The 21570-nt window shown below is 39.4% G+C and overlaps 1 protein-coding gene across 3 annotated transcripts in view; it reads left to right on the forward strand.

The window, feature by feature from the left end:
• The first annotated feature begins 1748 nt into the window (after positions 1-1748).
• Positions 1749-21570, forward strand: part of TBC1D15 (TBC1 domain family member 15) — a 76420-nt gene continuing 56598 nt past the window's right edge. Inside the window, exon 1 of one of the 3 annotated variants that reach the window (XM_043565044.1) lies at positions 1749-1873. In XM_043565044.1, the coding sequence (XP_043420979.1) occupies positions 1844-1873 (30 nt within the window). In that variant the 5' untranslated portion in view covers positions 1749-1843. Of the gene's footprint in view, positions 1874-19621; positions 19643-21570 lie in introns of those variants that run through there. The other 2 variants (XM_043565045.1, XM_043565046.1) reach the window with 2 other exon arrangements.

The raw sequence follows: 21570 nt of genomic DNA on the forward strand, positions 1-21570 counted from the left end.
AGGTCTGCAGACTACATTTTGAGGAGCAAAGATTTAGGAATTTTTTGAGGTGTGATGGGTCATTCAAGTAAAAAGGTTCAGTGGGCAGTAGGTGTTGGGCCTAGATTTTAGGAAAGAGTGAGAGACTTGGGCTGGAGATATTTCAGAGTCATTAGCACGTATGAGGTGTGATGTCAGAATATAAAGATAATAGTCTAGGAAGAGTGCTTGGAAAAAAGTAGAAGCCCAAGGATAGCCCATGGGTAGTGCCAGCATTTAAGGGGCATCCAGAGGATGGGGCTTAAAAACATGGAATAGCAGATGAAACTAGGATGCCAAGTTTTCAATGAGAACGCTTTAATTCCCAAATTTATTATATAAATAGTAACTGCCATTTGTGGGATATACTATTCGAGGCACTGTACTAAGGGCTTAAACTTTTCTCCGAAACACAAGGTGTAAGAAATGCCATATTAAAACATTCCTCTAACCACACCCCATTACTCTGAGTGGGTGGAAAGTTTAATGTGGGTCACTATTAAGGATCCACACACCACACCTAGGATGGTATGAAGGTTCTAGGGGGTCTCACTCAGCCCAAAACTTTTGGGAAAGGCCTCAAGTCTTCACTCAGTGTTGATTACTGCTAATATGCTTGCTTCCCCAGCTCATTTATCCCTTGGTGGTGAGCTGCTTTGCTGATTCAATGACAAGCGTAGGCATGGGGTCTTGGCCATGGTTGGAATCTCTGATGCTTAGTGTGCAGCCTCTTTAATGGAAACTATACATCTATTCCTTTTGAAGGTCTTGCCACCTTCCTCACTTATAAGGTTCCTGATATTCACAGAAATTTCAACCCTCCTTTTCTGTTATTCCCTTTGGTTGCCACTTATTCGACTAACCTCACAAGTCTCTAACCTCTCTCTATAGTTTGGAGAGAGAAGTACCTCAGTGGGTACAGGTGTTTTGATACAAATGGGTCATTTATTTTTACTGGGGCAAGGAAGTCCCAGAGCTATCAGGAGTAGTACCCAATCATCTTCCGGCATTCCCCCCTGCCCCGCCCCCGCATTCTTTTACAGCACTGAAAACAGATCAACATCTTAGTGTCTCAACAAATCGTCTTAACACACGTGTACTGTCCCATGAGATCGGTACAACCAATCCATGGGTAATTCTCATTTTACATCCTGAAGCTTGGATGAATTTAGAAACTTGTGTCACGTCACAGTTAAGTAAGTGTGGAGGAACTATCAGCTATGTGCTTTCGACTTTGGAGCAACGAGGGCGTGGTATTATCGCAATTCCTATCAAAATGCCTCCTCAAAAGGCCATGTGTGAGTTGCAGTGAGCAGACTCAAATTCAGAAACGTCTCATACAGAAAGGGAAAGTCTCTGTATGGGGGATTCCTTTAACCCTCACCACAGTCCTACTATCCTGATTTTCAGATGAGAAACAGAAGCTGAAGGTGTGACCTACCCATGGCCACAAAGCCAGGACCACGTTTGCTGGCTCCCAATTTGTGTTCTTCCCATCAGACCAAACAGAACTGGCTTGTGAGTGGCTCAGAGTCTCGCCCCAGGCAAACCTTGCTGCAAAAACACTTCAATTTAGGTTACCTCCTGGTAAAAATAAATTGGTACATGCGCGGAACGCACCAGAGGCTCCGCCCTAGCGGCCTCTGAAATCTACTCAGTACGCCTGCGTCAGGCTGTTCCTCCCACCCGCCCCTTCACTCAGCGCGGTTCCCGCTACTCCCCGCCCCTTTCCCGCCCGGATATCAGCCTAGTTTTGGCGGATGTTGTTGTGAATCCGAGAGACACGTGAGGCTCTGCTACGTCATCACAAGCACGCGAAGGAAAAATGGCGGCGGCGGGTGTTGTGAGCGGGAAGGTAAGTAACGGCCGCGGCGAACGCCCCTACTTTTCTCTGGGACAGGGGTGCTTTGTTACTTGGAGGCCGGTCGGGGAGGGACGTGAAGGCCACTCTGCCTCAGGAACAGCGTGTGGCAGATGTAAGAGGAGAGGAGTTGGTCGTGTCAGCTGTTTTCTCGATATTGCCGGCTCAGTCCGGGAATTAGAGACCGGCTCCTGCTCCAAGGCCAACTAGGCCTCGGCTTCTCCCCTGCACTGCTCCGGAGCAAGGGGACATTTATTTGTATTGCCTTTTGTAAGGAACAGGTAGTTGCCTCGTTCCTTTCTTTTTTGTGGCTCCCTTTTTCCTAATTCTAGTTTTTTAGATCTACTCTTCTGATTCCACTGTGGTTTTGTTTTTTATTTTTATTTTTATTTATTTATTTATTTTTGTCTTTCTTTGAGGCGTTAATCTAACTTGCCCCTGGCTTTTCCCTGCTTCACTCTGCTGAAGGCATCTTTGTCCCTTTCGGGAGGAGCTGAAAACAGGTGCTGTGCAGCTGGGCATTTAGAAGAAAAGAGTGTATTGGATTCATTTTACCAGACTGCCGAGTTGGCTGGTGGTTGTGAGCAGCAGGGCGTGTTTCCACTCAGGGAACAGGAGATTTACACCATCCTACGCTTGTCTAGGAAGGCGTTAGTTAAGGTATTTACTTCCTAGGCGTCTCTACGATATTCTTGTGGAAGTATCTGTGATGCTGTCTTAACACCTCCTAGTTAGCAACTAGGATTAGGTGCGGAGGAGAGTTCGTTGTATAGTGCATATACACCTTCTGAGAGCATATTTTAATGCCTGTTATTTAGGACTGTCAGGACATGCCACAGGCATCATTTCCCACTGCGGGAGTATTTCGTAAACAGTTGGGGCTGGTGATGACTCATCGAACACTAAAGACTACATATTTACTTGTCGCCGATAGCTTTCTCTGTTCTTTGAGTTTCCGTCATTTTCTCTATGTTGCTCTCCTTATCCCATTTTGAATTATTTGGCAACGTTTGTGGTTTGGCGTATGGACTACTAGACTTGGCAGAATAACACATTTGGTCTTGGTTTTGGTGTTACTTTGAGGTGTGACCTTGGGAAACTGAGCACGCATGATTTCTCTGTCCTTCATATTTTTTTATTTCCAGAATTATTACTGTTTGTATAGGAGTTGTTTAGGATTACATGAAATAATAAAAGCCTTAAGAAGGATTTCATACTTCTGCATATTGGCTATTTTAAATGATAGGTTGGTTGTAGTTTTTGGATGCTCTTTGATTGCTGTGTTGGTTTTTAAGTCTTCGCTGTGGCTGTTGATTTTCTATTTGACTCATTACATATTTGAAAGTTATCCTGCTTGATTTTCTGTCTGGACTGTTCCAGTGTAGATCTTTCTAAGAAGGGATCCTTTCCATTTGAACTACACTTCCCTTTTTCAGGTGTGGATTGATTTTGAGAGAATCTTTGAGGTGATGCCCAGTTGTGAAATGTAAGACTTTTTTCACCCTTTCCTTCCAGCCACTCTCTTTCATAATATGACTTAAAGTTAGTCTTTTATTTCATAACTCTACTTCATCACCTCCTTTATTCTCATTGCAATACCATTACCATCATTCCATCTAAACCATTTTCTATGCCCAAAACTGCCCCTCTCCTAAATGATACTGTCATGACCAGCAGAACCCACTTATTCTTCCCTCAGCAGGTTCAGATCTAGTTTAATGGTATCATCATTCATGTGGTTGCATGTAAAACAAACCTGGAGACATCTATTTCAATAACAACAATTAATCAAGAACTGAATTTTTTAGTTTACCTTAAAGAGATTTCTGAAATTTCTGCATCATCTTCATTCTCCATACTTAGTTCCTTTAGTCTACCTCTAGTCTTGAGTTCTTAACAGATTTTTCTCCTTGTTTGCAGTTTCTTTGCCCACAATCCTATCTCTACACTACCACTGGAGGTTTTCTTTTGTAATGTATACATCTGAATGTACAAAGCTGATCATCTCTAGCTGTAAAAAACAAACTATATATATATATATATGTATTTTTTTTTTTTAAGATTTATTCATTTTTGAGAGACAGAGAGACAGCTTCAGCACAGAGCCCGACACGGGGCTCGAACCCACGAACCATGAGATCATGACCTGAGCTGAAGTCAGATGCTTAACCAACTGAGCCACCCAGGTGCCTCCCCCCCTTTTAAAAAATTTTTTATATTATTTTATTTTTAATTTTTTTAATGTTTATTTCTGACAGAGAGATAGAGAGCATAAGTGGGGGAGGGGCAGAGAGAGAGGGAGACACAAAATCCAAAGCAGGCTCCAGGCTCTGAGCTGTCAGCACAGAGCCCGACTTGGGGCTCGAGCTCACAGACGGGGAGATCATGACCTGAGCTGAAGTCGGACGCTCAACTGACTGAGCCACCCAGGCGCCCCTTAAATTTTATTATTTTTTTTATTTTTTATTTAAAAAAAATTTTTTTTTTTAACGTTTATTTATTTTTGAGACAGAGAGAGACAGAGCATGAACGGGGGAGGGGCAGAGAGAGGGAGACACAGAATCCGAAACAGGCTCCAGGCTCCGAGCTGTCAGCACAGAGCCCGACGCCGGGCTTGAACTCACTGACCGTGAGATCATGACCTGAGCTGAAGTCGGCCGCTCAACCGACTGAGCCACCCAGGCGCCCCTTAAGTTTTATTTTTAACAAAATCTTTGATACTGTCTCCAGTAAAATACTACTAAAGGCTGCTTAACATGGCATAAAAGGCCATGTTCCCTGGGCATGAGCAGTCAGCACAGAGCCCAGAGCCTGTTTCAGACTTTGTGTCTTCCTCTCTTTCTGCCCCTCCCCTGCTTATGCTCTGTCTCTCTCTCTCAAAAAAATAAATAAACATTAACAAAAAATTAAAAAAAAAAAAAAGGCCATGTTCCATTCCTGGCTTTATCTTCTGCTTCCCTACTTTCTAGTCTTGTTCCTTTGGGAAAGGGGAATAGGGAAGAATATGTACACACACACACACACACACACACACACGTGTGTCTGTATATTTGAAAGAGTGAGTGTATATATATATATATGTATGTGTATTTCTTTATTCCCACACCCCTTTTTCCCCCCGCCAAAGGTTCAGCTAAGACCTGTCAAGCTTAGAAGCCTAGGGCAGTGGATATTAACCAAGGTTCACAAGAACCACATGTGGTACTTAAAAAAAAAAATACAGATGCTGGACCACAGCCCAGCCTTATTGAATTAGAATTTCTCATTGTTGAGATCTAGGATGTAGACTAACTTCGAACAGTTTTGTTTTGCTTGCTTTGTACTTTGAGCGTAAGAAGTGATAGAGGAAGTTAATCTTTGTCATGTAGAGAAGCGTTGTGAAGTAGCAGTTAAGAGTGGATTCTGGACCCAAACCGGTTTCAAAACTAACTTCATACTTACTAGTGATTTCAGTCAAATTACCTAACCTTACTGTGCTTCTGTCTTTTCATTTGTGATATGGGATGATATAGTACCTATTTTATGGGATTGTGAGGAGGATCAATAAGTAAATATATTAGATCTACCAATACATGGTAGATGTTGTGTGTTATTTGTAATCTCAGTTTCTCTGCAAGTCATTATTTAGGTTATGGCAGAATTTTAAAGATTTATAATATGATTTTTGGTATGGGTGTAAACTTCATTTTTGAAGTTGGCTCTTGTTCTAAATCTCATTGTTATTTTAGGAGTTGAAAAATACCTTGTTTTAGAAATCATGTAGTTTTGGGCACCTGGGTGGCTCAGTCGGTTAAGCGTCTGACTTCGGCTCAGGTCATGATCTTGCAGTTTGTGGGTTTGAGCCCTGTGTCAGGCTCTGTGCTGACAGCTCAGAGCCTGGAGCCTGCTTCGGATTCTCTGTCTCCTTCTCTCTCTGCCCCTCCCCAACTTGTGCTCTGTCTCTATCAAAAATAAATAAATGTAAAAAAAATTTAAAAAAATTATGTAGTTTTGATGAATGAAAAAAATCATCACAGTAGGACAGTGGTTAAGGTGATGGAGCCTGATTGGGTTCAAACCCTGGCTCCACTGCTTTATGGCTGTTTTACTTTGGGTAAATTTCTTAACTTCTCTGTGCCTGTTTTTCTCATTTGTAAATGAGGGATAATAATATTTCCATTGTGGAATGGTAAAAAGGATTAATATTTGCAAAGCATTTAGAATAGTGTCTGGTGTCAAGTAAGTACTCAAGAAATGTTAGCTGTTGTTATTACTATGTTAAAGAAAACCTTTCAGACTCCTTAAAAATTGTAAGGTTATTATTGGTTAGGATATAATTGAATGCTGATTTCTGCTGCCATTTGCCACAAAGATTTGAGCTATATAGTTATGTAAGATAAATTAGAAAAAAGGTAAAAGGGAAATAAATAAGTATAAGAAAGGTAAATGGAACTGGAAATACTACAATTATTAAATAAACTGCTGGAGTGGGCCACAGTTTAGCTCTATGTTTTTTAGTGGCCAAAGTAAAGAGGGAACCCGATCCATTATAAGGATGATAGATCCACAGTAAAATAAAACCAAAAGCAAAACCCCAAAAAAACTAGTTTCTAAAGGGTAGAACAGAATAAACTCTCCTGTAAGTTCTTTTTACTGTGTAATATAATGTATGTACTTATATGGCATATTGTATCCTTCTGGTAAGAAAGAAGGACCCTATAATACCCCTAGTATGCTGATGGTTTTATGCCAGTGGGTGGTTCAGTAGTTCAGTAAATACAGGGTACCAATTTGATGTCTTCAGGTCTCTGATGATATGACTAAATTCAAGGATATATATTTGCATATATATTTTAGCTGAGCTTTTGAAAGTGGGTTTGAGTGTGATTATAAACCCCGATTAGTTCTTGGAGTTCAATTGTTGTTGTTGTTATTATTATTTTTTTTTCTTACTATCTGTGGGTACAACAGTATGTTTTAACGTCAACCAAATAGGGAAAGTGACATTCTCATATGAGTATTGAAGGGAGAAATAGGGACACTGCCTGTTAAGGTCATCATATGTCTTCTATAACTGGTGGACAGAATTGAATTAATGGAATGAGTTGAATTTACCTGCAGAGAAGGCAGGAGAAAGAAAATAGCCCGAAATAAGTTTTGCTTTAGATCCAGGTCCCTGATTGTTAAAGTTTACTTTCACTTATTCAGCAAATATTTATTAAGCACCTAATTTGTTTCAGGCAGTATATTAGGTATTGGAGGTATATCAGCCCCTTACCTTCTGTCTTATAGACTTCAGTTCTTTAGAAGGAAAATATTCACTAGCACCCACCCCTTTATCTTGTGTAAATAAATGCAAAATGAATTTCAGGTCCTTGAAGTAGGTGTTTTTTGTTTTTTGTTTTTTACTTGTTTTATTTTTTATTTTTTAAAATTTACATCCAAATTAGTTAGCATATAGTGCAACAATGATTTCAGGAGTGGTGCTATTTTTAGTATATGTATTCTGAAGACCAGTAAACTGACTAATCATTAGGGCAGGGCCTAAAATGTTTCACCTGCCTAGATTCTGGCACAAAGTACATATTCAGTGAGTGGGAACAAGCAAGAAGGTAAAGAAAATGACTGGGGACTAGAGTGGGAGAGATGGAATACTAAGAGTGCTCTTCTTTTGGAGTTAAAATGCCCTATTTTAGTACACTTGGTTTCACTTGTTTTTACTGTGATTGTTTTAGAATTTAGTTCTATTGAAAATGGGTGCCTGGGTGCCAGTCGGTTGAGTGTCCTACTCTTGGTTTTGGCTCAGGTCATGATCCCAGGGGTTGAGCCCTGTATTGGGCTCTGCACTGAGCGTGGAGCCTGCTTGGGATTCTCTCTCTCCTTCTCTCTCAAATAAATAAAAGAAAAAAAAAAAGAACTTGAGACGTTTGGGAAATCAGCTTTATTTTTGTTAGTTTGTTTTGATGGCATTCTTAGTAGGAATTTATTTTGTACCTTAACTTTGGCCTCTTCTAATTCCTTTTAGATATGCTTATAGCCCTGTGAAACCTTTGTGCTTAAGAAACATCAAGAATATTCTTAGTATCTAGATATTCCTGGAGAACTTTTCTTTTCCTAAACTAGATCTTATAACATGGTAATACCTTCCTGGTGTAGAATACATTATGAACACTTCTTTTTTTTCTGGCATTCTTTAGCAAACATTGGAGTACCTTTTGTGTACCGAGTTCTTTGGACAAAGAGTGGTTAAACACAGACTTTACTTTTGACATAATACAGTAGTTAGCAATTTTAACAAGTTATTTCAATTTATGAATTAATAAAAACATGACTTTTTTTGGTGAAAGAGTTAAACTGTTAGGTCTTTGATGTGACATAACTGCTGGGACTAAATGAGAAATTATAACCCGACTTTTTGATTTTCACTTTTGAGTGGAAGATTTGAAATCCTTATGAAATCTATTTGTCTCTTAATATGCAATACTATAATGTATATGTAGTTCTTGGTATAAGAGAAGGCATTCACTTAATCCTCATTATACCTCCCCAGACTTAAATTATTCCTGCCTTCCTGTCTGACATTGTTTGGCATACTGTTTTGTTTTGTTTGTTTTAAGAAACTTTTCTTTTTTTTTTTTTAGTGTTTATTTGTTTTTGAGAGAGAGCGAGCATGACGGGTCAGAGGCAGAGAGAAAGGGAAACACAGAACTTGAAGCGGGTCCCAGGCTCCATGCTGTCAGCACAAAGCCTGAGCGGGGCTCGAACTCACAAACTGTGAGATCATGACCTGAGCCGAAGTCAGATGCTCAACTGACTGGGGCCCCAACATATTGTTTTTAAGAAACAATAATAGTTCTGCCTGCCTATGAGAATTGTAACATCCTTAATATCTCAATATCTGTATAGCTTCACTCTCAGAATATCTGTGGTTTGTTACTCATTTTTTATATATTTTTTAATTTTTTTAAAGATTTATTATTTTCTAATTTCAATCCAAGTTAGTTAACATATAGTGGGATAATAGTTTTAGGAATAGCATTTAATGATTCATCGCTTACATATAATACGCAGTGCTCATCCCAACAAGTGTCCTCCTTAACACCCCTTGCCCCTTTAGCCCTTCCCCCCACCCGCACCCCACCAGCAACCCTCAGTTTGTACTCTGTATTTAAGAGTCAATTATGGGGGTGCCTGTGTGGCTCAGTTGGTTAAGTGTCTGACTTCAGCTCAGGTCATGATCTCACAGTTCGTGGGTTTGACCCCATGTCTGTCTGGCTCTGTGCTGACAGCTCAGAGTCTGGGGCCTGCTTCAGAGTCTGTGTCTCCTTCTCTCTTTGCCCCTCCCCCACTCATGTTTTTTCTCTCTCTATCTCAAAAATAAGTAAACATGAAAAAAAATTAAAGAATCTCTTATGGTTTGTCTCCCTCTCTGGTTTTATATTATTTTTGCTTCCCTTCCCTTATATTCATCTGTTTTGTATCTTAAATTCCACATAGGAGTGAAATCATATATTTGTCTTTCTCTGACTTATTTCGCTTAGCATATTACAGTCTAGTTCCATCCATGTTGTTGAAAATGGCAAGATTTCATTCTTTTTGATTGCTGAGTGATATTCCAGTGTGTGTGTGTGTACTTTATCCATTCATCTTGTTTATCGATTCATTAGTTGATAGACATTTGGGCTCTTTCCATGCTTTGGCTGTTGTCAATAGTGCTGTTATAAATATTGGGGTGCATGTGACCCTTCAAATCAGCACTCCTGTATCCTTTGGATAAATGCCTAGTAGTGCAATTGCTGGGTCCTAGGGTAGTTCTATTTTTAGTTTTTTGAGGAATCTCCATACTGTTCTCCAGAGTGGCTGCACCAGTTTGCATTCCCACCAGCAGTGCAAAAGGGTTCCCCTTTCTCTGCATCCTCACCAACACCATTTCTTCTGTTGTTGATTTTAGCCATTCTGACAGGTGTGAGATGGTATCTCATTTTGGTTTTGATTTGTATTTCCCTGATGATGAGTGATGTTGAGCATTTTTTCATGTGTCTGTTAGTCATCTGGATGTCTTCTTTGGAAAAGTGTCTAGTGATATCTTTTGTCCATTTCTTCACTGGATTATTTATTTTTGGGGGTTGACTTTGATGAGTTCTTTATAGATTTTAGATACTAATCCTTTATATGATATGTCATTTGCAAAGATCTTCTCCCATTCCATTGGTTGCCTTTTAGCTTTGCTGATTGTTTCCTTACCTGTGCAGAAGCTTTTTATCTTCATTGGTCCCAATAGTTCATTTTTGCTTTTGTTTCCTTCCCTTGCCTGTGGGTGACATGTCAAGAAGTTGCTGTGGTGAGGTCAAAGAGGTTGTTGCCTATTTTCTCCTCTAGGACTTTGATGTCTTCCTGTCTTACGTTTAGGTCTTTCATCCATTTTGAGTTTACTTTTGTGTATGGTGTAAGAAAGTGGTCCAGGTTCTTTCTTCTGCATGTTGCTGTCCACTTTTCCCAACACCATTTGCTGAAGAGACTGTCTTTTTTCCACTGGATATCCTTTCCTGCTTTGTTGAAGATTAGTTGGCCATACGTTTGTGGGTCCATTTCTGGGTTCCGTATTCTGTTAGATTGATCTGTGTGTCTGTTTTTTTGCGAGTACCATACTGTTTTGATGATTACAGCTTTGTAATACAGCTTGAAGTCTGGAATTGTGATGCTTTCAGCTTTGGTTTTCTTTTTCAACATTACTTTAGCTATTCAGTGTCTTTTCTGTTTCCATACAAATTTTGGGATTGTTTGTTCTATTTCTGTGAAGAATGTTGGTTTTATTTTGATAGGGATTGTATTGAATGTGTAGATTGCTTTGCGTAGTATTGATTGTGGTTGTTACTCTTAAAACAACTTATGTTCTACATTTCTTTAGTTCTACAGTCATTACTGATTAACTTGTCCTAAATGAAAGTCGCTGTTTTTTTTTCCTTCTGTATTCCCTATCTCAGTGAATAACCTCATCCACTCAGTTTTGTCCTTGATTTCTCTTCTCTTCATCTTCCACATCTAATCAGTCATGAAGTTCTGTCACTTTGACCTTCTAAATATTTTTCTAAGCCATCTGCTTTTCTTCATCCCTACTGCCACAGCTGTAGTTCAAGCCACCATGAATCTCTCCCTCCCTTGGATTATTGCAGCTGTTCATTTTTGGCTCTGCAGCCAGTGTGTTGGCTCCGAGAAGGCAGGTCTGACCATGGCATTCCCCTGCTGGAACTTTTTCATGGATTTCTAATGGCAAAGAGTTATCTTCAGGACAAATTCCAAACTCCCAAGTTCTTGAGTGTGGTTTACAAAACTCTTTGTGATCTGATCTGGTCTCTACTTTTGTCCCTAAACTCTTTAACCTTTACTGTCTGATCTGGATTGTAGCCATGCACTGAACTGTTGTTCTCTGTGTAGAATGTACACTCTGCCAAGAACATAAACCTTCTGGTTAAAATTGTTTCTTCAGGGGCACCTCGGTGGTTCAGTTGATTGAACGGCTGACTCTTGATTTTGGTTCAAGTCATTTTCCCAGGGTTGTGGGATTGAGCCCTGTGTCCTGCTCTGTGCAGAATGTGGAGCCTGCTTGGGATTCTCTTTTTCTCTGCCCCTCCTCTGTGTGAGCACTCTCTCTCCCTCTTCTTCCTCTCTCTCCCTCTTCTTCCTCTCTCTCCCTCTTCTTCCTCTCTCTCCCTCTTCTTCCTCTCTCTCCCTCTTCTTCCTCTCTCTCCCTCTTCTTCCTCTCTCTCCCTCTTCTTCCTCTCTCTCCCTCTTCTTCCTCTCTCTCCCTCTTCTTCCTCTCTCTCCCTCTTCTTCCTCTCCCTCCCTCTCCCTCCCTCTTTCTCTCTCTCTCAAATAAAAAAATTAAAATTGTCATTCTCCAGGTCTCAATTGATAGATATATCACTGTAGTTCAGTCTTTCTGATTTCTCATCCTGTTTTAGCCCTTAAGTCTAGATGAGATATCATTTATTACGTCCTACTATGGTAGCCTATTCATACTTAAGTCATACATTGTAGTTATTTGTTTTATTGTCCTAATCTCTTCTTCAGTTGTAAGTGCTGTGAAGGCAGTGACTGAATCTTCTGTATTTATATCCAGAAGCTTGCTTTGTGCCTGGCACATTGTAAGCATTAATTGTATATTAATTGGAGAAATAACTGAAAATGACGTCTCATTCAGGAGCCTGTGCCTTCCATCACACTGTGCTATGACTATTTACTGGTTTACATGATGTTACTAGTTTCAGCAGACACTTTTTTTTGGTGTGTGTGTTTCTGCCGACAACTTTTATTCCTCACATTTCATTGAAGCTCAGTAAATTTGTTGAGTGTATAAGTTAAAAAATGTGCTGTTTTGAAGGATTTGGTAGAAGTTATTTGCAGAGAGAAGGTGTAATGAAGAGAGAACAGAGAACACACATAAAAAGGTACAAAGGTTTGAGGGAACAGGTGGGTTCAGAGTGACCCAAGAGACAAAGTTTGCATGTATTAGGGAGTGTCAGGTGTTGATTAGCTGCGGAGGTAACGTGTAGAGGATAGAGGGTAAAGTCAGAAGGATTTTAAGTTCAGGCATGGTGTGGTCACATGTACATTTTATAAAGATCAGTTTTGGCGGTGTTTACACACCTTGCACAAATTTTTGGGAGATGACCAGATTGGGAGAAGAGAGACCAGAATGTTATTTTAGCAACCCAGGATAGCTATGATGAGGGGTCAGTGTCAGAGGTGAAGGTTTGAGGGATTTAGGAAATAGGATGGGAATGATGAAAAAGAGGATAACTGGTAGATGGGATGTCTTTGATAGAGGTGGGAATATCAGAAGAGCAGATTTGGGGTAAGACATACTGAGTTTAAGATGCCTGTGGGTTATTGAAATGAAAATATCAAGTAGGTGCTTAGATATTTGGGTGTTGAGTGCATTAGAATTTCTGGGCTCACACTGGTATTTTAACCAAAAGTTAAAAATTTTCAATATGCTTGATAGTTTTAAAGAAATTGAATTTTTGTCACTTTTTTGTTAAATTTAGCTTATAAAATTCACATAGGTACTACAGTTCAAGAATGTATGTTTTGTGGAGTGCCTGGGTGGCTCAGTCAGTTAAGCATCTGACTCTTGATTTCAGCTTAGGTCATGATCTCACGGTTTGTGAGATGAACTCCTGTTGGGTTCAATGTGGAGCCTGCTTGTGATTCTCTCTCTCTCTCTCTCTCTCTCTCTCTCTCTCTCTGCCCCTCCCCTGCTTGCACATTTTCTGCTCTCTTTCTCTCTCTCTTTCTCTCACCAAATAAACTTAAAAACAAAAAAAAGAATGTATGCTATGTATAGTAGGTGTTGGGTTCCCATGTTTGAACAAAGATTTAGGGCAAGAATTTTATCCCTGATAGTAAATTTAAAATATTTGGGTTGAATGTTATCATTTATCTCTAGTTTTGGAAAATAAAGATTATGATATTCATAATATAAATAAAAATCAAATCCCACTTAAGTGTAGGAACAATATAGAAAATTATTTGCTATGATATAGTGTAACTTAATCTTTTTCAGCTTTTTTTGTCAGGAAGTAGCATGGTCTTGAGTTGGATTGTCCCAAGTACATTTCTTTTTATGTAGAAACTTGAATTTCTTTGCCTGTCTCATTTTTGCCTTTTAATTCTAACTTTTGCTAAACTAGAGGTCAGCAAGTTTATTCTAAAACATGTGCTGTGGTTCCTAGAGTTCTTTTAGTACGTTTCAATCTGGCATAGTTCCTTTGCTAAAGGAAAAAAATACTGCAGTTTATGTTGCCATCAGCAGGCCATCATCATTGGGAGTTATAGAAACATATTTACCTGGTTAGGCATCTTAGCAAATATTTAAAAATAGATAGTCTGGAGGGTATGAGGCAGTTTTATTCGAAATGGACTTTTCTCCTTTCTTTGGTACTTCAATACATTGTTCTCTCCCCCCTCCCCCACCAAGAGGGTGGGGAGCACTTAGAATATTCTAGCTTGTGTAAAGATCTTGTTCTTTATAACACTGCTAGGTACACACAGGCAAGGAACTTTATCTTGTTTATTTTCTGTTCTTTGTAATGTCTGCACATAATAAGTGCCTAATAAAAGTTTCAATTTGAATCAACTTTATATAACTAGCTTAGTACCATGAAGTAGCAAGTCTTTGGTGATAGTGTTTGCTCCCTGTAGACACTTAATCTGCCACGAAAAACATGGTGTGATTTAAAATTTTTTTCTTGAGGCGGGATTAACCTCCCCCCCTTTTTTAATGGAACTATCTTCTACTTTTACATGTTTACATTTATATGGGGTTTTACGGTTTAAACAGTAAACCTTCCATGTAACTTATTTTTTTATACAGCCTTTTTTTTTTTTTTTTAATTTTTTTTTCAACGTTTATTTATTTTTGGGACAGAGAGAGAGCATGAACGGGGGAGGGGCAGAGAGAGAGGGAGACACAGAATCGGAAACAGGCTCCAGGCTCTGAGCCATCAGCCCAGAGCCTGACGCGGGGCTTGAACTCACGGACCGCGAGATCGTGACCTGGCTGAAGTCGGACGCTTAACCGACTGCGCCACCCAGGCGCCCCTTTTTTATACAGCTTTGAGGTACACTTGACAATAAGTTGCATATAGAGGGTGTAATTTGATAGTTTATGATGTGTGTGTGTGTGTGTGTGTGTGTGTGTGTATACACCGTGAACCGTGTGTGTATATATACACTGAACTGGTCAGCACAGTAAAGATAATATTTTTACTGAAGTTTCCTCTTGACCCACAGTAATCTGTCACTACCTTTACCCTGTACACAGGCAACCATTGAGCTGCTTTTTGTCATTATAGAGTAGCTCACATTTTCTAGAATTTTATATAAATGGAATTATATAACTGTTTTTTTTTGTATTCTGTTTTTAGTCATTCAGCAAAATTATTTTGAGATTCATTAATGTTGCATTATTCATTTTTCAAAAAGTTTTACTTAAGTAATCTCTGCACCCCATGTGGGGCTCGAACTCATGACCCCAAGATCAGGAGTTGAATGCTCCTTTGACTGAGCTAGCTAGATGCCACAGTTTATTCATTTTTATTGCCAAATAGTATCCCACTGTATAGGCATACGAAGATTTACTCATTTATTTACCTGTTGATAGACATTTGGATTTTTTCCTACATTTGACTATTGTAAATAGAGCTGCTATGAAAATTGGTATAGTCTTGGTATGAACAGACACATTCTGTTTTCTTGGGCAAATACCAAGGAGTAGAATGGCTGGATCATAATGTTCGTTGCATGCCTAGCATTTTAAGAAAGTGCCAAGCTATTTTTCTAAGTGGATGTACCATTTTACATGCTTACTGTGATGTACGAAAGTTCCAATTGTTCCACATCTCTGTCAACATTTGGTATGTTAGCCTTTTTAATTATAGCCATTCTAATAGATTTGTAGTATCTCATTATGGTTTCAATTTGCAGTTCCCTAATGATTAAGGATGTTGAGCGTCTTTTCATGTGATTATATGTCATCCGTAAATCTTCTTTGGTAAAGTGTTCAAACCTTTTGTCTATTTTATTTTTGAGAGAGAGTGCGAGTGTGCGTGCTTGTGCGGAGCAGAGAGAGAGGGAGAGAAAGAATCTTACGCAGGCTTTATGCCCAGCATGGAGCCTTGTTATCAATACCTGAGCGGAAATCACGAGTCAGACTCTCACTTGACTGAGCCACCCAGGTTGTCCCTTGCTCATTTTATTTTAAACTGAGCTATTCATTTTCTTGTTAATGGGTTATGAGAGGGTTTTTTGTTTGTTTTGTTTTTGGGTTTTTGTTTTTTTGTTTTGTTTTTTTTTTTCAGCAGGCAAAAGTTTATTAGAGTATAAGGTTAGAAAGAATAGTATGAAAGTCCTCTTTACAGAGAGGATACATTTGAAAATGATGTGTGAGACTTCTTACGTTCTGGATATAGGCCCTTTATTAGATACGTGATATGATTTGCAAATGTATTTTCCCTGCCTGAGCCTTGGCTTATCATTTGGTTGATAGTGCCTTTTTTTTAGTTACTATTTTTTAAAAATTATTTTTTAATGTTTGTTTATTTTTAAGAGAGAGAGCACGCAAGTGGGGGAGGGGTAGAGAGAGAGGGAGACAGAATCCTAAGCAGGCTCCAGGCTCTGAGCTATTGGCACAGAGCCCGATGTGAGGTTGAACTCCCGAATTGTGAGATCATGACCTGAGCTGAAGTTGGACACTTAACCAACAGAGCCACCCAGCCGCTCCTTGATAGTGTCTTTTAAAGCAGAAATTTTCGGGACGCTCAGGTGGCTCCCTTGGTTAAGCGTCTGACTCTTGATTTCAGCTCAGGTCATGATCTCACGGTTCATGAGGTGGGGCTGAGGGCTCTGCGCTCACAGCATTGGGCCTGCTTGGGATTCTCTCTCTCTCTCTGTCTTTCTCTCTCTGTCTTTCTCTCTCTGTCTTTCTCTCTCTCTCTCTGTCTCTCTCTCCCCCTCTCTCTCTCCCCCGTCCCTCTCCCACTTGTGTGTCTGTGTGTGCATGCATGCCTGCTCTTTCTCTAAATAAATAAACACTAAAAAAAGTAGAAGTTTTCAATTTTGTTGATGTATCCATTTTTTTCTTTTATGCTTTTGGTGTCATTTCTAAAAAAATTTTGCTGAACCCAAGACCATAAGATTTTCTGTTTTCTTCCTAAATTTTGTAGTTTTAGGTTTTACATTTAAATCTGCCACCCATTTCGGGGCGCCTGGGTGGCGCAGTGGGTTAGCGTCCGACTTCAGCCAGGTCACGATCTCACGGTTCATGGGTTCGAGCTCCGCGTCGGGCTCTGGGCTGATGGCTCAGAGTCTGGAGCCTGTTTCCGATTCTGTGTCTCCCTCTCTCTCTGCCCCTCCCCCGTTCATGCTCTGTCTCGCTCTGTCCCAAAAATAAATAAAAAACGTTGAAAAAAAATTAAAAAAAAAATAAATCTGTGACCCATTTCAATTTAATTTGTATATGTTGTGTGGTGTATGGATTGAAGTTTATTTTTTTGCACACTGATTCAAGTTTTTTAATTACTGTGTGTTGAAAAGACTATTCTTTCTTTGCTGAATTGCTTTTCTACTTGTGTCAAATAAATTTACCATATATGCATTTTTATGTTGATTCCAGAATTCTTTATTCTGGACAGTCAATCTCTTTGTTTCTCTTTACATCAGTACCACATTTTCTTGATTACTGTAGATTTATGCTGAGTCTTATAGCCGGGTATGTTAGTGCTCCACCCATTATTCTGTTGCAAGTCTGATTTGGTTGTTCTAGGTCATTTGAATTCCACACAAATTTTAGAATCTGCTTTATACTATCTCCAGAAGAGCCTGCTGGGATTTTGATTGGCACTATAATCAATCTAGAGGTCAGTTTCGGGGAGAATGGACATCTTAACAGTATTGATTCCACTAAGCCATGAACATGGTGTATTTTGCATTTAATTAGGTCTTCTTTCATTTCTCTCAAATACTTTTATAATTTTCAGTTTAGAAGTCTTACACATTATCTGTTAGACTGAGTATATGATATTTCTTGAAGTTATTGTAAATGCTGTATTTAAAAACCTTATTTACTGATATGCGTGTATGTATGTAAATAATAGATTTTTGTATGTTGGTTTTCAGTCCTGGATCCTTGCTGGGTTTTCACTTAATTTTAGTAGTTTTTATGTAGATTCTGTTAATTTTCCTACGTAGACGATTATGTCATCTGCAAATAAGTTGTTTTACATTTTCCTTTGCAGTCTAGATGCCTTATATTTATTTTTTATTTATTGTAATGTCTAAGACCTCAAGCATAGTGTTGAATAGAGGGATAAGATTGGAAATCTTTATCTTGTTCTTGATCTTAGGAGAAACCATTCAGTCTTTAAGCATATGATATCAGGTGTAGTGTTTCATACATGCCCTTTATCAGACTGAGAAGGGTTCCTTCTATTCTTAAATTTGTTGAGAGTTTTTATCAGAAATGGGCATTGGATTTTGTTGAGTGCCTTTTCTGCACCTTGTAAGATGATCATATGGTTTTTCTTTAAAAATATTTTTGCTATGGTGAGTTTACAGAGATTGTTGTTTGAGTATTAAACCATGAAGTATTTTCCTTGTTTACATATTGTTGGATTCAGTTTGTTAAATCTTGTTTAAAATTTTGCATCTAAATTCATGAGATATATTGGTGTATATAGTTTTATTTTCTTGAAAAACATTTTTTTAATGTTTACTTTTGAGAGAGAGACAGAGTGTGAGTGGGGGAGGGTCAGAGAGGGAGGGAGACACAGAACCCTAAGCAGGCTCCAGGCTCCAAGCTGTCAGCACAGAGCCCCACATGGAGCCCAGACTCACAAACCATGAGATTATGACCTGAGCCGAAGTCGGATGCTTAATTGACTAAGCCACCCAGGCGCCCCTCGTTTTTTTTTTTTTTTTTTCTTGTAATGTTTTAGTCTCATTTCAATGCCAGGGTAGTGCTGGCCTCATAGAATGAGTTGGGAAGTTACTCCTCAGCTTCAGTTTTCTGGAAGAATTTGTGTAAGATTGGAAAAAAATAATTTTGGGTCTTTTAAAGTTTGTTAGTTGATTTTACAGCACAGTATTTAGTGTGGGACTGATTTTGCCCGACTGTTGAGGCCAGGCTGCTCTGAGTACTTTACCCAGAGCCCTGTGAATTATGAGGTTTCCCACCCTTTGGGGAACAATTCCTTGTGAGCCTGCATATTGTTTCTTCTAATAATTTCATGTGACCTTTCCTCCTAGCCTTTGATAATTTATGGACACACATGCACTGACCAACACTCTGCTGACTACTCAGGGAGAGACCTCTACAGATCTCTTGAATTCTCTGTGCACTTATCTCTTCTGTGGTACTCTGTCTTGTGAACTCTGACTTGGCTTCCCCCAATTCCCATCTCTGTGTCCTCAACTCCAGGAGACCACTAGGCATTGACTGGGTTTTCTCTCTTTGCCAGCTAGAAACTCTCTCAAGACAGTAAGCTGGGGCAGTTATATGGCCCACCTCATTTGTTTCCTTTGAACAGTCACTGTCCTTCATTACCTGATTAAACGCGCACACACACACACACACACACACACACACACTGTTTCATCGATTTGGCCTGCTTACTTGCTCGCTTTCCTTCTTTTCTGTTTTTGTTTCCTGGTGGGAGGGTAAATCCAGTCTCCTGCCCTCTTGGCTGGAAGTATAAGGTATTATAGTTTTTTTTTTTTTTCTTCTCTAGTTTTGGTGGGATTAATATCTATTTCTGTTATATATCCTTTTTTTTCTCAAGCTCAGGCTGAATGTTTGATTGTGTTCCAGATTTATTTCCTTGGTAGTTATGAACTCTGAGCTGGTCTTTTTCTTTCAGAGTTTTTGTAATAACCGTTTTATTCTTGTTGGTCTGTATTGTTTTTTTTCTGTCATGTGTCTTCTGAGAGGTGACATTGTCAACAAGACCTTCAAGAATTTTATCAGATGCTGATTATGTAGAGAATGCCAGTAGATATTTGGGTAGCTGAAGGTCATCATCACCTCTAGAGAGTAGGTTTATATCAGTTTGTAATTTATATTAGTGTCTTTTTACCCCATTTCATTGGTAGTCTGTGTATACTCTATAACAATAGCATTCTTTCTCTTCTTTCACTTCCTTTTATTTTGCAGGTACACTTAGTGATAGGTGGTGCTCTTCCCTCAGATCTTCTGCTTGGTGTGTCTTTCCCTTTTGTTTTCTCAGGGTAGGTCCTTTTATTGTTGAAGTCATGTCCTGGTTTCCATTTGACAATATTCCTCCACTACCTTTGAGATTTGGTTTAAATTCTTTTTAAAACTGCATATTTTGCATTTATTACCAGTAGTTTTTAGCATTTTGGTTGTAAAACAAAACGTAATACAGAAAAATGACACCTTTATAACATCATAAGGGAAACACCACTTTAGTCAAGAAGTAGTAGACCTTTGCAGCCACTCCAGAAGACCTTCCATGTACCCTCTTCTCCTAAGTAACCACTGTCCTTTTTTTAAAAAATATATTAAAAAAACTTTTTTTTTTTTAATTTTTTTTTCAACGTTTTTTTTATTTTTTTATTTTTGGGACAGAGAGAGACAGAGCATGAACGGGGGAGGGGCAGAGAGAGAGGGAGACACAGAATCGGAAACAGGCTCCAGGCTCCGAGCCATCAGCCCAGAGCCTGACGCGGGGCTCGAACTCACGGACCGCGAGATCGTGACCTGGCTGAAGTCGGACACTTAACCGACTGCGCCACCCAGGCGCCCCAAAAAAACTTTTTTTAGAGAGAGAGCATGCGTTCAAGCTGGGGAGAGGGGCAGAAAGGGGGAGAGAGAGAGAGAGAGGGAGGGAGGGAGGGAGGGAGGGAGGGAGAATATCCCAAGCAGGCTCCATGTTCAGCATGGAGCCTGATGCGGGCTCAGTCCCACAACCCTGGGATCATTACCTGAGCCAAAATCAAGAGTAGGATACTCTACTGACTGAGCCACCCAGGGGCTCCTGTCCTAACTTTTCTAGTACTTACTTTCTTACATTTCTTTACTGTTGCTAGGATTTTTTTTTAAAGTTTATTTACCTTGAGAGAGACAGAGACTGTGCAGGTTGGGGATGGGTGGAGAGAAAGGGAGAGAGAGAACCCCAAGCAGGCTCCACGCTGTCAGCACAGAGCCTGATGTGGGGCTTGAACCCAAAAACTGTGAGAGCATGACCTGAGCTGAAACCAAGAGTTGGTTGCTTAACCTTAAGACTGAGCCACCTAGGCACCCCTTAAAATTGTTTTATGGTTCATTTATATTTGAGAGAGAGAGAGAGAGAGAGAGAGAGAATGAATGAATGAATGAGTGGGAGAGGGGCAGAGAGAGAGAGAGGGAGACACAGAATCTGAAGCAGGCTCCAAGCTCTGAGGTGTCAGCACAGAGCCAGACACAGAACTCAAACTCATGAACTGTGAGATCATGACCTGAGCAGAAGTTGTACGCTGAACCAACTGAGCCACTCAGGCACCCTTGTCTCAGTCTTTTTTCTTCTCCTAGCTTTCCATTTGCCAGCTTCTTGACATTAGTTTTCATTGCCCTTCACTTGAGTAGAATATAATTTTTTCTTGTTTTTCTTTCTGACATTTTTTTCCTGTTATGCTTATGAACTCTTTATCTTCTCTCAAATCTTAGGTAGTAGAAAGAGAGGCATTGCTGATGCTCTTTCTTTGCTTCCTGTAGCACAGAGGACCAACTCATGTTCACAACACTGGTAATTGGTGACTACTTCGGATGGGAATATGAGCATATGGTACACTGGAATAATTTTGTTAGTGTCTGTATATACTGAGCCTTAAGTTGATTGTCGTTTTCATTGTGTACCCTTTGGACAAATAAAACTTTTCAAATCTCAACCCCAAACTAGTGGAAGAACCTCAGTCGAATCACTTAATGTCCTTGCATTTTTTTTCTGTTACAAAGTAGGAATGATAACACATATCTAATTGTGTTATGAGGATCAAATTGATAACGTAGAAATGCTGTGTAAAGTAATGCATAATAGAAATACTACATGCTGATGATAATAGCATTTTAACCTTTCTTTTTTATCTTGCATTAGAGATTATGAACAAAACCAGAGTAAAGAAATTGAAAACCTGTTTTACTAAATGTATTACCTCGG

Source organism: Prionailurus bengalensis, chromosome B4, assembly GCF_016509475.1.
Source record: "Prionailurus bengalensis isolate Pbe53 chromosome B4, Fcat_Pben_1.1_paternal_pri, whole genome shotgun sequence".
NCBI classification, from domain to species: domain Eukaryota; kingdom Metazoa; phylum Chordata; class Mammalia; order Carnivora; family Felidae; genus Prionailurus; species Prionailurus bengalensis.